The following is a 17,103-nucleotide window of genomic DNA, read 5'->3' on the forward strand; positions in this document are numbered from 1 at the left end:
ATGGACTAACAAATAGACTGTCCCAGATTATTATAGTTTTTCCGCTTCCGGTATTTTTTGTTGACAGTCATGGATGCTATTTTTCACGAGAAGGTGTGTATTGTCGAGTGTAATTTTGTGTGAAGTTATAATTCTATTTTTCATGGCTTGGTATATTCTAGTTATTGGAAGTCCATTGAATGTTTACTGGATGTTTTCAAACACAGTTTAAATGACATCCGGAACTGGCATGTGTCATGATATTTTAATAGTTTGTGTTTACTTTTAAGCAAGGTAAGCCTAAATTGATTGAACATTATAAAGTACTAAAAGCCTGCCTAACGACATTTGAGCTTCCGGCCCAGTAAACAGGGACTGAATGTACGAAACTAAAACGCTAATGTCCAAAAGGCATGATCATAATGAATCATGATGGCACTGAATACTTTGAACATGACAAAGGAAATTTCTTTCTTTTTGTCAAATATCGTGTTCATTGAATGTAAGGTAGTTGTGTTGAAGCCAAGCAATTATAAGAGTAGATTTGCAACCAATTTCGTGTCTGGGCAACAGTTGCAGCATATGTGTAAGTGCCAATTGCCTCAGGCTGCCGCTATTGCTTCGCTATGCTCAAAGATGTCTCATGCCTTTTAGATTCCTGCAGGTTTAGGTCAGTTACCCCCATGTCTATCCCTTACCCGCATCCACTTTCCGATCAAGGATCGTTTCAATCTTAGGTACATCTTTCCATTCAAAACATCCCTTCACCATCCTTAGGGTTGTGTACCACTTGCCAATGTAACATTACGTTACTATTCTTAGCGGAGGACACTCCTTTACAATCCCTAGGGTTAGTTCTGAATTTGGGTATGGGTTTGCTATCTCTTTGAACGAATTAATCCAATGTAATTTGAGGAAAATGGCTACTGTGCTTAGAGGTAAACACTCGAATGCAGTTCACTTGGTAAATGTGCAATTAAATTTTTTTATAGCACCCATGTTCCCTCAATAAAGTCTTGGCTAATTAGAATAACTCATTAGCTTAGCTTCAAGCTTGCAAAGCGTGTGAAACAAGACATTGTCTCTTTGTAGTTTGGGTCATCATGTAGCTAGATTGATCTGCATGAAAAATGTCTTCAAAGGTTTCAGCACACAAGTAAAGTTGACTCACTCAAATTTGCTATGACTTCCAATTTACTCAAGCCTAGTTCCTCATATTTTTTTTATCTTATTTAAAACTTCTAATTAACTGTGTAACTGGTAGTGATACTATGACTGATACTCAGATAATATGCATTAATTCATGTTTCACTGGAACTATAGGGGCAATGTACCCCCAGTATTGATAATATATTTATTAAGCTAATCACTTACTTGAATAGGGATCTAGCATCTGCACTGAAACAATGCATACATGGTATGTGAGATCGTAATAAGTTTGTAAGTTTGTATTCCATTAAAACGTTAGTGGATGTTTGCCAGGGGTTGATTTTGGGTACAGGTGCTGTTTTCATGACATATGTTCACCATCATGTGTTCTCAGTGGAGACACAGGTTAGAAACCATTATGATAACAGAAAAGGTCCCCAGTACCCTGATTACTTATTGCAGGGAATGAAATTTATGCTCACCTGTAGGCCCGAGGCTAGCAAAAATTACCTTGGGCTAATAAAATTATAATTGTACTAGTCCTTAGGGCCTGTAAGTTCTTTGACATATGCTGTAAGTTATATATCGTCCTCTCGATTCCCCCTGTCAAATTGCAGCACTTGACATTTGGCACAACTTTTCGAATCTTTAAGATTGAAAGTCTTCTTATTTGCAAGGCTAGCAGATAAAAAGTCCCACTAGCCAGGTGAGCTTGTTTGTTTTTAGTGTTAATTTCCATCACCACATTGTGAGATACAACCTGACTGCATTATTTATGTTTTCAGTCATTGGTTTGTCAGATCAAGACTCCATAGTTTCCATGCCACAGTGATTATGATTATATGGATGTAAAAATACTGATAGCAGTCTCATGTTTACTTATAACATGTATCTGGTGTGTCATTGTATGATATCATTAACATGATAATTCTATAATAGAAAACGCTGTTTGAGAATGAAATTTGGTTTTTTTTACCTTCCAGCAAGAGGGATCACTATGTGCACAGCATTGTCTCAATGGCCTGCTACAGGGCCAATACTTTTCCCCTGTCGATCTGGCCCAGATAGCTCAGAGCCTTGATGAGAAGGAGAGGAGCTTCATGGCGGAGGGAGGACTGCACTCAGTGGAGTACCAGCAGTTCCTCGAGGTAGACACATCTTACTCTTAAGTTTTGTGATACCCTTGGCCATGTTGGGGCAGTTTACTTATTTTCTGCATCCTAACTATTGTTTGTGTGAACTGGAAGTGCACTTGTGCATCACGATAACCAGCATGACACTTTTCATCATGTTCACATTATACACTCTGCCTACAACACTGTGAATGGACAACAGTGTCCAAGGCTGATCAAACCTGTGGTGCTGACCAAAACACCAAGTCTTCATGTTTGTGGCGTGGCGTCTCAGTGGGCTAGCACGATAAAACAGGCAATACTCTAGACTAGTACAAACAGATGAACGCAAACACACACATATGCATGCACATTACTATACAAGTGCAATAATCATGAATGGGATGTTAAACCCTGTATTTTTTACTTATCCTGCATTACTCCTTAATGCTTATTACTGCTCTCATAGAAAAGAGCTATGTGAAGATATTTGCTTGAAGAAGCTGTTCCAACTAGCTATCACACAGCTCCCATGTGACCAGGGGAAGTGATGTCACAGATCAGCATGTTACTCTTGTCACTTGCTGAGTGAAGACCTGTTTTTGATCTGTAGCATAAACTTGTTCAAACCCTCACGTTTTTGCTTCATGTGTTGATGTTCTTTGTGCCTGTGTTGTGCATATGGTTTGTATCTTTGTAATTCTATGTTATTAACATGTGCATGTGTTTGACACCTGCTGGCGTTTTCTAAAAAAAGAAAACATCGGTAATCCAAGTTGTCCTGTTGTTTCAAGTAGCCATCTTGGATATTTTACGTGGACACGTGGTTATAAACTGGCTTACATGCTATATTCTTCTTGTCTGGTACCACATCATTGCCGTACCTTTGCAAATATACTGTTTTGTCAGTGTATGTTGTCTTACGTTTTTTGTAATATTTGTTTCATAAACCCACATAGTGTGAAAACAAATCGGGCGGGGATGCATTGTGATTTTTCACTGCTTCATTGCAGATAACATGCCATCCTGTTCCAAGAGCCGGCGTAATAAGTCGGCATGGGATCCCCACCCTTTGTTCCTTAATTGTATATCTCCATGCCTCCAGGCTTCTCCATGAAAAGAAAGTCTCTCGCTTTCCCCCACAGCTTTCCGGCAATACATCAGTGTGTCCTAAAAGTGGAGATCGCAGCAGGCAAGGAAATTCCAACGTAAGATGTCCGTCACTTCCGAGACTTTGCCTACTAAGAGGGCTGCTTCGTCGGCTACCTCGGAAAAACTCGCCAGCCTCCACTGTTGCCATGATGTCGGACCCCTCGGTCTCAGTCTCTTCCCAGAGGACCCTGATGACCACCACCACATCTATCTTCACGGCGGTGACCACCACCATGACGCTCCGCGTGGAACTCTCCTTCCAGATGCTTTTCAGTCCACCGGACAGACGCCCTTGTTCTATGGCTTCCAACAGGCGCCCCCACCTACATCCCACTCGCCTAAGATGGACACCTCTCTCCTCCAGTACTTGCGGGCCATGCAACAGACGCCAACACCTTCTGACTCAGCCTCGACCCCAGCGCCTATACATGCATCTCTCAAAGCGCATGAAGATGGTGCCTAACCATTAGCCCGTACCACCTCCAGCGCCTCTTACTGTATCGCCTCTCTGAGGCAAGCCTTGTCGGACACCTATACAGACGCCCTCTCTGCTACCGGTCGTCAATCTATCGTCTACCTCCCATTACTCCTTGGACTCTGCTTTGCCCAGTACATCCTCTTGTTGGAGTGACAGTCGCTCATCTCGCCGGACTCACCAATCTAGGAGCCACTCTCCTCCTTAGACGCTCCAGCAGATACCACTCTTCGGAGGGTGACTTTGTCCCATGCTATGATGACACTCCCACTGACGGCAAGTCCCATCTTGGGCTAGACCAGGTAGCAGACTAGTTGGAGGACAGACATGAGGCAGTCGCTCCGTCCCCTGGAATAGAGATCAATTTAAGATCAGACCCTACATCACTCCCACCGGATCCTTTGATCAAGGATATGATCTCGGCCCTTGACTCCATCCTATAGAGCTCCGGGCAACAGACGGAGCGATTTTCCGATCCACCCTCTCTCCAGGTTGCAATGATGGAGTGTCTCAATTGTCTGAGGATCTCCATTGTATGACCAGTTCCAACCGTCCCAACTCAGTACAAGTTTCCGACAACAACCTAGCTTATGTGGAGACAGAGATTCCTTGCTCTCTCAAGACACTCTCACTTCGTCGACCTCCAGAGCCGTTCTCCAGGAACTGTCGGAGGATTATCCACACCGGATAGACCACCTTACCACCATCTTACCACCATCTTATCCTACCTTCAACGGCAGGTCGAGCATATGCGTTTCCATATGCGAGCCCCTCTGATAGAACTCACTACCACGCGGCGCCAAGGCAACCTTGCTCTGCCTGATTGGGACCCAGAATTCAAGAGGGACCTGCTTCGTCAACCCTGGTCTACTTCTGACCTTTATAATGGACAGGTCTCCCCCCTGAGTTTCAGCCTTCATCCGGGACGACACTACCCTCAAGGCCCTGGCTATGGTATCACAGCCGGCCTCCTACCAGCCATGAAGCAACACTCTCCAGCCCCAGGGCAGAGCTCCGCCTTAATTTTTGGGGGTAGAGGCAGAGGCAAAGGAAAGTCCTCGGGCTCGTACTAATCCTGCCACGACCACTCCAAGGGCGGTGGTGGTGACCGCAATGACTCTAAGTGAATCACCAGACACACACGACTGTGACCTCCACCCCAGTCTTAGCACCAGGCTTCTACTCACCCATCTTCCTTGTCCCGTAGAACGACTCGGACAGACACAGGATGATACAAAACCTCAACGCTTTCAACCTGGCGCGCCCACGTTAATTCATGATGACCACAATCAGGCTTCTGCGATCACCGATCCAGGCACACAATGTGCTTCATCAGCCGGGACCTCGAGGACCATATTTCCATGTCCCAATCCATGTCTGGTCCATCTACAAAGAGCACTGAACGCTAAAGGTTACTTGGCCAGAGCAGCGAAGGCCATCACGATGGCTCATCACCCAACCACCGGAAGTCTATATGACGACAAGTGGCTACCCCTCAAGAGCTTTTGCAGGGAAAAACAACAAGACCCCACCCGTTGCAGAGCTGCCTCCCCACGATTCCTTCCGATGTTCCGGACTCCAGAGTAATGTGAGGATCTGTGACGTCACTTCCCCTGGTCACATGGGAGCCGTGTGATAGGGTTGGCCTCTCAGCTAGTTGGAACAGCAAAGATCTTCACACAGCTTTTTTCTCTGTCAAGAACAAATAGTAATGCAATTATGAGTAATGCAGGATAAGTAAACAAATGTAAAAAATATCTAGGAACTTACTAGTTCACCTAACCTCACAGTGAGCCTGCATCGTTTAACTTAGATCCTTGTTAAACGATGTCAAACAGAATCTGATGTTCTTTTGTCCATTTTTCATCCTAATGAAAAAACATTAAGTTTCTCAATGCTCATATACATGATTTCAAATTGCAAATGTTTTATTTCCATCAATGTTTGAATGTTCTTTTCATTCATTATTATGCATTTTGTACATTGAATAATTATGATGGATATACCCTGTTCAGTGAAATATTTTTGACAATTCCAGCAACCATCAACCAATTTTGATGACAGTGGTTTCTTCTCTATCCAAGTAATCCAAGAGGCCTTACGTGTATGGGGACTCGACTTGGTGCCCTATAACAGCCAAGATGGCATCGCAATACAAGCTCGCAGAGAGCCAATGTGAGCATGAACAGGAAACATACAAACATACATAGCCGAAAAAGCTGTTCCTTTGTTTCAAACAGTATGTATAAACTAAATGTATAGTTGCTTAGATTCCAAAGTATTGGTTTCAGCAAGATATCCTGTGTAATGTTAAGAAGTGTTAAAGCCAGACGTAGAAACTAACATTAATGATAACATATAGCAAAACACTTAAAAGTTTCAAATTTCTACTAGTCCTTATGATACCTTAACTATTGGGCAGTTTGTCAAGGACTACAGTACTAGTGCCAGTTTCTAACGCTGGTTCAGCAATATGCATACAGTTGACTCCGCCTAACAGTCAGATGAAGTAAAATGTGAATAACAAAGAAATCCATCCATTGAAATTAAGGTACTTCCCTCATGTTATGAAAAAATACCATTTCATTAATCTGGACCTATGTTAATGATGGTTACTTCACTGAAAACTGTTCAGATTAATGGATTCACTGGGATGCTAAACTGACTGAATATGTGATGTAGAATGTGCAGATGATAAGAGTTTCCATGACTAATGTTTGCTCAATGATTTGTTTGTTTGTTTGTTGTTCAATGCCGCACGCAGCAATATTCCAGCTATAGGATGGTGATCTGTTAATAATCGAGTCTGGACCAGACAATCCAGTGATTGACATCATGAGCATCGATCCCTGCAATTGGGACCGAAAACCTTTTCATAGAATAACAGTCAAACTACAATTTGTTCTCACTGAAATGTGTGTCAGTAGGTTTTACTGTAATGAGGTATTTTTTATCCAATGTACTGTTGTATTATTTTCAGCCATGAAGAAGCCTACATATGTAACTTCAAGCAACACTGGTTCAGTGTCCGGAAACTGGGTCACCAGTGGTTCAATCTCAACTCCCTCCTCACAGGGCCAGAGCTCATTTCAGACACATACCTCTCACTCTTTCTTACACAGCTGCAGCAAGAGGGTGGGTAGCATTTTATTTAGTTAAAATGTGTTAATCTGAGCCTTAAAGCAAATCTAGTGGATATAGCGTCTGATCTGAGAGCGGAATGTCGGTGGTTCAATACCCAGCTGCATCATACCAAAAGACATAAAAAAAGATGGTACTTGTTGTCTCCCTGCCTGGTGCTGGGCATTAAGGGGATAAAACAAAGACTGGTTGGCTTGGTGTTAGTAGACTGTGTGATTAGGGTGTTCAAGTTAAAGACAAATGTGGCATGGTATCTCAGTGGGTTAGCACTGAAAAACCGGCATAAGTCAGGACTGGTACAAGAATCCACATGCACGTCACTATATAAGTTGATGTATTCTTGAACGCGACGTTAAACCCCATTTCATCTCGTCTCACCTTCAGTAAAACATCCTTGATACTCGGGTTGCACATGTGGCCCAGTCGTCAGAGGCACCATGATTCGCTGTTCTTCATGTGTGCAAAAAACAAAGCTCTGATGGGTTTCGAATCCCAGGTTCACCCTGATTATGTTTCTAGGTTTTCCAGGACCATACAAGTGTTCATGGGTTTCACCAAAGTGATTAATGTCTAAAACCTGCATCAGTTTGGGCTTTCTTAAACATTATAACAGCTGGTTGATCACATGTCCTGTACATACAATATATACGGATGAGGAATTTGCAAAAGACTAACTGACATTTAAGCATGTTAAGTACGGTTCTAATTCCATTTGACCTAATACTCTATGTTTTGAAATGTTAAACATGACATATAGGAAAAATAATTTAAGAGAATGAAAAACTGAAAAGTTGAACTTATTAAATGAAACATTGCATAAGAAGGTTTTATTTGTTTGAACACTTTTATTATTGATCCAAATTGAATTTATGTACTATCACCTATTAAATATCATTCACCAACAATTGGTGCTCCATTATTTTCCTTTATTAACCAATGGTTGTCCATTTGTCTAAGGCACCACAATTTGCTGTACAGAGTTGCATCCCTTGCGCAAACCAGAAACCTTTACCTCGTGGGTTCAAATCCTGGTTCATCCAGATTATGTTTCTAGGTTTGTCAGCACCATACCTATTCTCATGGGTTTCACCAAAGTGGTAAACATTGAAGACCTGAATCACTTTGGGCTTTCCTCGCAAATTTCGGCTGACATGCTCTGATATAACTGGAATATTGTTCAAAGCATTGTTTACAGAACTCACTCACTCTTATAATAACATGATTTATAATTATGTCAGTGGTTTTATTTGCTTTTTTCTTCAGGCTATGCTATATACATCATAGTAGGCAAACTACCAAACAGCGAGGCAGATCAGCTCTTAAAAATGATCCCTGCAGTTCAGCCAATCAAACCTACCCTTATAAACGAGGCAGCTGAAACCTCTGACCAATCAGGGGATGGGGACATGGAACTGCAGCGTGCCATTGAGGAGAGTCGCAGACTAGTCGAGAATGATGACACGATGTTACAACAGGCTTTAAAGATGAGCATGCAGGGTATTGGAATAGTTCTGAATTTATTTTTAAAATGCTGTCCTCCATTATTTTATGAGGGGCAAAGTACTAAGTAGACTAATCATGGTTATGACTCAGGTTTAAACCCCTTTATGTTATAGTTAAAACATTCCTTGGTTTGGGTTGAAAATGTAAAACCTTGAGCTTGTGAAAACCCTTGTACTTTTAAACCGTCATAACGAAAGAAATACCAGAAAGAATAAGAAAACATTGGGATACCTTTTAGTGATATAATACTGTACACAAGGTGTAAAACGAATTTGATGACAGCGGGCAAGAGAAAGATTGTGTGCAGCATGCAGACAACTGAAGTCATAACATGTAAGCTTGAACACACTTTCACACCAGCCAAGGTGGTTCAGTGGGAAAACAGTCGGTTACAATGCAAAACATGATATGCGAGGTTGCAGGTTCGAAAAGGTGAAAAACATTGCGACTTTTAGCCTGTCAAAAATCAACATTAGATGTATATTAAAAGGCTGTTTGTACAATACAAATGTAAAATCTCAAAGCAGGTCTCACTTGAAAGAAGTACCTCATGAGATGATGAGATAGCAAGATACCTACTATACTATAGGTAAATGAGGCATTAGGTTTGTGATAATTCCCCTGCAGTGATACTAATATTTGCTGGACTAATGCTAAAATCATGTAAAACCATGCTCACTCACTCATTTATTTGAACCCTGTGGATTAAAAATAGCCTGGCACAAGTTTTATTCTTTTGACGCTGTCATGCATTAGCTGGAAAATAGTAAACTGTGGCACAAAGCATCCCCCACTCTATCAACCACTGACCCCCCAGTCTCTTGTAGACATTGTCTTTGTGAGTAGGAAGCAGGGGAGGCCAATAGTTCGATTTCCTGCAAGATTTATTTCTCATGGCAAATTGTGTAATAAGACATTAATTGTTTCATCAGGTTATATAGTGGATGATGAGGTGAGTGTGGGCCCGAGACTGTTGAGTGAACAGCCTGGCACAAGCACAGCAGGTGCCCCCACTCCCACTCAGGAAGAGTTGAGGCAGAAGAGGTTGGCATTTCTCAGCAAGGTTGATAATACTCCGTCCACACCGAACCAAACAGAAACTACACCAGCTAGCGAGGGTGAGTCATCTATCCATCAAGGGAATACACCTAGTGTGTCCTGGCAATATAATGCTAATGTAGAAGCAAATTATTTAGGATTTTTCACACACCCAAGAGGGTTTGAAATATGAAGTATGCTAGTCTGAGACTAAAATTTTGGAAGGACTTGTGGCAATCACTTTTACCCTTTTGGTAAACAAAATGGCAATTCTGTAGCAGATCATTTGTGAAGATTTGTGAATATGAAATTAATTTCTAGCCCTGTCTAAGGGATATGTTTAACATGTCTTTTGAGTTGATGGTCAGACTGTGACCTGGCTGTGTGGCATGGATTGTTGCTCTATCAACCACTGCTTTTCCTTGCCTAAACTTCATTTACACACTGCTGTGACATTGCTGGAATATTCATGACAATGGCTTCCACACTCAAACTACTGACATGTGTAACTCTATATATGCCCATGTTCCTAAGGACTTGGAGTTAATGAAGATAATGGTATATCTGGTTGCACATGGTCCTGTGCACTGCACACAGGTCACAAATCAGGTGAAGTTAAACAACATTGGTCACAGGGAGTAGTTGCATGCAAGTCCACATTTAGCAGCTGGGCTGCCAGACAGGTTCTAGGGTATCGGTCCTGCTCAACACTGAAACACATGTAGGACATGTGGTGTTCTTCGGCAAGTGACTTTGTGAGTGGATACCCAGTAGGATGAGATTACCATTTCCAAATCCACTCTGTGTTTCAGATGATCTGAGTGAAGAAGCCATGTTGAAGAGAGCGGTGGAGATGTCGATGCAGCAGGGGGAGCAGGCATGATGACGGCTGTTTATAGTGTCAACCGTGTTTCTTAAGTAGAATGCATCTGTGATAGATGGCATACCAGCATTGGTGCCATCAGCTGTTTGTAGACTGACATGGCATCTATAGAGAGACACTGACGATGGTGACCGTCTCTACTGACCACATAATGCAACTCAACACTTCAGGGATGAATTACTTGATAATTCTCAAGCTAAACCGAGTTACTATTGTAAAAACTGCTGTGTTAGAAACTTGTAAGTGATATGCAACACCTTAATATGAGGTCACTGATAATCAAAATCCAAAATAGAATTGTGTAACATGTTTAAGTTCCAAATTACATGGTAATGTGCGGCATTGATAAACAAGATTAGGTAATAACAGAAAGTGTTAAATGTGTTAAAATGTATGAGCCCTGGTCAAATTATAACCAGCACCCAAGTCTGAGAGTGACATTTCCCAGAGATCATATGAACTACAGCAAATCCATATATATATCCTTGGAGCAACAGATACCAGTTTGTAATACAAGTATGGCTTTTGAGGGTATTATCAAAACGTACAGTACACTACACCATTCATAACTTTACAGACCCTTAAAAATCCAGCAATGGACCCTTTAAATTACTTATTGGGGAGTATTGGGGAGTATTGGGGAGTAATAAGTACTTACTTTTGTAAGTCAAGGTAAAACCCTGTTATCACACGGAGACTCTTATTAAGTAGGTTAATAGTTCTTTTTATGTGTAGGATAAAATCGTGACATTTAAAAAATCCTGAGGGCAAGTGTTTTGTCTTACTTATAAACTGAAAGAAAAATCTGAGACAACATTTATCAACAATTTGATGTTTCAAACATACTTTTGATGAATGAACCTTAGGAAACGTGCATAAAATATAGCTTGCTGGCCTACATGTACTTGAAAAAGAGATTCTTAAGAGCATTGAGATTTATAAGTGTCTCTGTCACCTTGTGGTTCACTCACAGCTACAGATACAAAGGTTGCAGGTTCAGTACACGGAAATATAAAGTCAGCAGTATTCAGTGAGTAAAATCAGGGCATTTTGTATATAAAGTCCCTGGTATTGCACAATATTGTTACTAATTCCTCATATTTAACTAAATATGAGCAGCGAGTCTAGGGCAAAAGATGGTCGGCGGTTGTTTAGTCCTGGACTATCTATTGTAAACGAAAAAGCCAGCATTTCAAGCTCTGCAAAACAAAGAGTACAATCCCAGATTGGTTGTGAAAGGGATATAGAGGCTATTTGACTAATATTCACATGATCTTAATCTCATTGAGTGGTCAGCCAAACAAGTTATTTCACAAGATTAACCAAATATTCTGTTAAATATCCTACATCACCAGAAAACATTAATATTCCTAAGTAAATTATCCCCAACTCACAGCCATGTGACCGTCGGTCCTATCATCCCATTGACGTAATGGTGATGTTGTTGATCAACTTGACTTAATGTTTTAACAAGTGTTATTTGCAATTATTTTACTAATGTTGGCATTTCACTGTCATATTTAGAGTGTAATCTTTTTGCTGCAAGGTAAAGAGAGCTCTGTTTGTATTCATAAAAGTTTTGTTTTGTTGATGTATGAAAAGTGTAATTGGACTAGTGTTTCAATTGTACATAGTAATGTTTTTCAACAACAGAAATCTATTTTAGAATAATTTTATATGCGTTCACCAGATATTTTCCACCAAGCAGTTTATATTGTGTGATTATTAGTATAGGTGTGCAGTGTTCAAAATAAAGGGGAGTCCTGGGTCCTTGAGGTATTCCAATACTTGATTCTAGAGCCCCCTAAAGTTTAATGTAAGGGTTATAACACGGACCCTTGCTTTGCATGCTTAATTTTGAACACTGCAAATTACGTGTAGTAGTCATGTGTTCAGTATGTCAACTCTGTGATTTATCATTCACAGTTTCAGAGATGACTTTGGTCCTAAACTGCCTTGGTGTTTTCATTATAGTGTTCCTGAAAGTTAGACCCACTTTATACAAACCTTTATATTCTTTATCCTTCAACAGCAAGGAACTTTTTGGAGCATTCAGTTGTCTCAGTACTATTTTTTCAGATCATTTCATATGAGAAGTTTCATTTCAAAACTGGGGGCTATTTTTGGTTGTGAAGTTAGATTTGTGTTATTCTTATGGAGTGGATTATTTCTACTGATAACTGGACTAGGACAATGGTTTGGTCTTGAATTTGTGTTCAGGAGGGACACATTTTCATATGTCCTTTATCTTGAATTATTTGTATTCATACATTTACCACAAGAGTTTCAAATATGAAGACTTTTTAGTTACTTGGTTTACAGATTATTTCTGAACTAACTGATAAAAGCATAGTGGTAGAGTGAATTAAAAACAAATTAAATAAAGAAAAGTGCTGCTTTGGGGTCTTCTTGTCTCCAAATCAATACTGAGGTTCTTTTTTCTAAAATTTGTTAAAATGGGAAGAAAAGAATAATATTCTTGAACTTTCCAGTTGGTTCAATATTTGAGAAAACTTAGTGAGCTGACATGACAATCAACATGGGTCAACTGGAATGGTAAACATTCTGTCACAAAAGGGATATAATTTATTTAATAATATTCATTGATTCTATTTGTTTTCTACATTATTTATGATTTTGAAATGTGTATCCTGTGACATCCAATGTCATATTTTCAGAATTTCCCCTCGAATGGAATAACTGGAAAACCTCAACTTTTGTTACTTTCATAAACTATGCATATTTCATGTGTAAATTTGTAAGTAAATGTAATCATACTTAGCTCAATAAAAACAAAGAATTCTGACTGCATTGACCATGTTGGCTTTATTGTCTGTAGATGAATGCATCCATCATATTTGTATGACATATTCAACTGCTCGAACCTAAACCAACACACTGTACAAGGCACCCACATGTTGATATATACATTATATGCCTGATACATGTGACATACAGCTGACAAGGGAAGTCTTTGGAGCCACTGCAGTGATATAAACCTATTGCCTGTTGAACGTGGTCAGCTGTCCACAACTAGGAAAAGGTTGAAAGAGTAATAGATTAAGTAGTCTTGTTCCAGTCTTGCTCATGCCTCCCAGTTGTAATTAACTCAGAACTGGTACTTTAAACATACATTCCAATCTGATCATGCCGACAGTCATAACCCAAATAGTATGTCTCGCCTTTGAAATATAATATCATCGATACACACTCGACATTCATGAAAAATATGATTACAATCAGCACACCATCCATGCAACTTTGTAGTCTTAATGTCCAGTGTTGCTGTGTATCACTCAGGACTGCCAGTACTATTTCCCAGTCACGCTCTTCTGACTGCTCTCTTCATCCACAGGACGGTGAAGCTGTAGCAGAAATAACGTGATACAACACATGACTCAGACCCCAAGTTTCATCTTTTCCTATTAACAAGGATGGAGCAAGAAGCTTACTTTTTTTCTAGGGAACTAATATGAAATTAAGGTACCTACAAGTTGCTAAGTTCATGTTAAGCCAGTGAATATGAACAGATATCTATCTTGGATTCTTAACTATTCTTTGGTCTAAAATGTAGATTTTTTCTCTCTCACTTTCTTCAAATCAAAGATACTTTGCATTCCACATAATGATTCACTACTAACTTTTAATTTTGGTCCTGTTATTAGTTAAATACAAGTCAACCTTGCTAGGCGTTAACATTACATTAAATTACAGATTAGTTACTGAGTTGGGACAATATTAATTCTAAACTGGAAACTTGTACTGCCATTTGCAGCAGACATGGGCACAAATTTCCCACTTTGAGAACACCTAGATAACTCCATGACGACTCCCAACCAGTTAACAAATGTCCATTTCTCATGGACCTCGATATGGAAGTCATATTTCATTAGGATAGTTTCTGTGTGACAACTATAAGAGTCAATCATTTTCCAAGGCAATAGTATTTCTCTGGCAGCCAGGACCATCCTTCGGTCCAATCACTGACAATAAATGGGCTTTGTTATTTGGCATTTTAACTCCCTCACATGAACACTGAAAAAAAAGGGACAAAATTTGAAAAAGATTCTGATACCTCAGTTAATCACCATTTCAGTTTTTAAAAATGATATACAATAAAACAGTCTACTCCCACAAAATCTTTAAAACATGTTCCCAAAGAACAAAGTATTTTAAGAGTTCTTTAGCCTTACAATGTTTACTGTGACACATTTAAGAGTGATTGCATTGATGATTCCTCAATTCTCCCTGTGTACATTATATGCTTACTGCTTTCGCTATGTCGGCCCACTGCATTGCTTGAGCAAAGCGGTCATCAGCACTTGGCAGCTTGTCTAAGTTCCAATATGTCATCTTCTGGAACCGGTGTGTGATGTTGAGGTCTCGGTCCTCATCTTCTGTCACTGGCTTCCTGTTCTCCTTCACCACAATACCTGAAACACCACCATTTCTCTATGTACAACTTTACATGTTGTGTGAGTCATTTAGTTACGTCTCCTGCAAAACAAAGAGGTATAATGATCAACCACTTTTTTTGGCGATACAATATTGAGACCAAACAAAATGTATATGTGTCACATGATACACTAAACATGCTAAAAGAGTCGTATTCCATCAACAATCAGATTTACTTTCACTTGGTACTGATGACCTCAGTATGATAATCATATAATCAGTGTTCATAAATAAGGGGGTCTTGGATTCCTTGAGGCCCTTTAGATTGTTTGTTTGTTGTTTAATGCCGCACTCAGCAATATTCCAGCTATATGACGGCAGTCTGTAAATAATCGAGTCTGGACTAGGCAATCCAGTGATTGACATCATGAGATAATGACATGCATAAAAAAAAGTCAGTGAGCCTGACCACACGATCCCGTTAGTTGCCTCTTACGACAAGCATAGTCATCTTTTACGGCAAGCATGGGTTGCTGGAGACCTATTCTACCCCGAATCTTCACAGGTATTCTGTCTATGAAAAAGATGGCTCACGCACAACAGATAAGAGCACATGCAAGTATCATGTAATGTATCGGATCGTGAGCAAGGTATTATGATATGTATTGGATTGCACAGTTGGTGTATCGTCCACAAACAAACTTTTTCTTCAATTTGAAAACATAATAAAAACATGACTAAAGCCAGTTTTATCTGCACAGAGCTCTATCCTTTTGGTTTGAGAATTGAATCGTGCATGTGACATCAGACAAAATTATTTCATGCATGATCTATAAAACCCATAAAACCGTTGACATACTTGAAGCCACATACTGTCCCTTAAAACCAGCTCATCCACTGTAACTAATCAATGTATGCAATCACCATTATCAACAATACCTGTATATCCGCTTGGTAAAGTGACCTCCTGTCCATTTAATGGTCTACCTCGAAAGGATGCTGTCAGGGCTGGAAACATAAGTATAAGTATGATAAGGCTTGGATGGCTAACTCTGGTCAGGTGGGTCCTGAGTAGGACCCGGACCAGTGGTTAGTTATGTGATACTGAAACGTCGCTCTTAATTGTCGCTCTTAATTAAAAGAAGTTGCTCATCCATAAATTCTTATCCTTACATGTGATAGTGTTTAATGACATTAACAATAAAACTTCATGGTTACACTACAAGTATAGCTCATGTGTATCTAAATAGTTTTTGCCAGGACTTGGGTAAAACAATTCCCATATGGACATCTTGTACCCAACCATAGCGGGTGCAGGGGTTGGGCCAGGTAAAAGGGTATCGGGTACCCAGGTAGTAAATTTGGATTATTCCCAGCACTAAAGTATGATAATGATGAATATCGATATCCAAATATCACCATGGTCACTGGACACCAAATATTTTTGCTAAGTGTAATTACTGACTAGGCATAATTCTTGATTTGATTTCATTCAACAACGCCCACAAGATGCTCACCTGTAGTATACTTGAGGTATGAAACATGTTTCTGTATAGGTTACTGATCTAGTTACGAATTGCCGTATTTGGTTATCAGTTGCTCCTGTACACACTGTCTGAGTTGGGGCTGGCTACATATCATGGAGATTGATAATCGTTAACTAAATATCAATCAATATTATTGATAAATAAATGAGATGTATCTTTGGGCAAATACGAAAAAAAAATCCTAAAGAAATTTACATATTTCACTCCACTGGTGACACATTTATTCAGGGATTACTTAGATCTAGTGGACATTTATATGATATTACAAAAACAGTTACTTTCGTTCAATATTACTGACAATAACATATCTGTTTTGGTAAATCCAAACTTTATTTGATCACAATAGTATAGATCTATGTAAGATATTATCGATGACACAATTTAATTTTCATATCGATAATCGTTAATATTTCTTTCCATAGATGATAATTCCGATTATCGATCTTTTTTGCCAGCTCTACTGTGAGTGTCCCTGAATCATTACTGGTTCAATCATTGTATGACTATGAGCCACACTGAGCTGTCTGGACTATGACCACTAACCTTCTTGTTCTTCCCTAATTGACGTCTTAAAGTATGAAGATACATTTGCACTTCCATCATGTTCAATGTTAAATGGCATCAAATGACACGATTCTTCCACAACCCCTGGAACGGATGATGTGTTCAAGTAGACAGACATGTTCCCGCGATATATTTTAAATGACCTTCACCTTTGAAGACCGGAAT

At 39.7% G+C, this 17,103-nt stretch overlaps 2 protein-coding genes across 2 annotated transcripts; one reads left to right on the plus strand and one right to left on the minus strand.

The window, feature by feature from the left end:
• Window positions 1-55: 55 nt before the first annotated feature.
• LOC139443121 (ataxin-3-like) lies at window positions 56-11,062 on the plus strand. The gene is made up of 7 exons (XM_071224069.1): window positions 56-93; window positions 2,112-2,276; window positions 5,906-6,042; window positions 6,848-7,002; window positions 8,272-8,505; window positions 9,444-9,629; window positions 10,362-11,062. Exons 1-7 carry the CDS (start codon window positions 70-72, stop codon window positions 10,430-10,432), a joined length of 972 nt encoding a protein of 323 aa, XP_071080170.1. The 5' UTR covers window positions 56-69; the 3' UTR covers window positions 10,433-11,062.
• A 2,160-nt stretch (window positions 11,063-13,222) lies between these two features.
• Window positions 13,223-17,076, minus strand: LOC139443122 (ribonuclease H2 subunit C-like). The gene is made up of 4 exons (XM_071224070.1): window positions 16,918-17,076; window positions 15,767-15,835; window positions 14,702-14,865; window positions 13,223-13,797 (listed from the first exon to the last, which is right to left on the minus strand). Exons 1-4 carry the CDS (start codon window positions 17,054-17,056, stop codon window positions 13,744-13,746), a joined length of 426 nt encoding a protein of 141 aa, XP_071080171.1. The 5' UTR covers window positions 17,057-17,076; the 3' UTR covers window positions 13,223-13,743.
• Between the last annotated feature and the right edge of the window lie 27 nt (window positions 17,077-17,103).

Source organism: Haliotis cracherodii, unplaced genomic scaffold (assembly GCF_022045235.1).
Source record: "Haliotis cracherodii isolate W230 unplaced genomic scaffold, xgHalCrac1.p SCAF_5, whole genome shotgun sequence".
In the NCBI taxonomy this organism is placed as follows: domain Eukaryota; kingdom Metazoa; phylum Mollusca; class Gastropoda; order Lepetellida; family Haliotidae; genus Haliotis; species Haliotis cracherodii.

What these genes read in the sequence shown, in the direction of transcription:
- LOC139443121 (XM_071224069.1), top strand. Translation starts at nt 70, where the DNA reads ATGGATGCTATTTTTCACGAGAAG. An exon ending in ATGCTATTTTTCACGAGAAG is followed by an intron (nt 94 to 2,111) that starts GTGTGTATTGTC and finishes TTTACCTTCCAG; the next exon opens with CAAGAGGGATCACTATGTGC. An exon ending in AGTACCAGCAGTTCCTCGAG is followed by an intron (nt 2,277 to 5,905) that starts GTAGACACATCT and finishes TGACAATTCCAG; the next exon opens with CAACCATCAACCAATTTTGA.
- LOC139443122 (XM_071224070.1), bottom strand. Translation starts at nt 17,056, where the DNA reads ATGTCTGTCTACTTGAACACATCATCCGTTCCAGGGGTTGTGGAAGAA. An exon ending in TTTACCAAGCGGATATACAG is followed by an intron (nt 14,866 to 15,766) that starts GTATTGTTGATA and finishes GTGGTGTTTCAG; the next exon opens with GTATTGTGGTGAAGGAGAAC. An exon ending in GGGCCGACATAGCGAAAGCA is followed by an intron (nt 13,798 to 14,701) that starts GTAAGCATATAA and finishes TTTCTGCTACAG; the next exon opens with CTTCACCGTCCTGTGGATGA.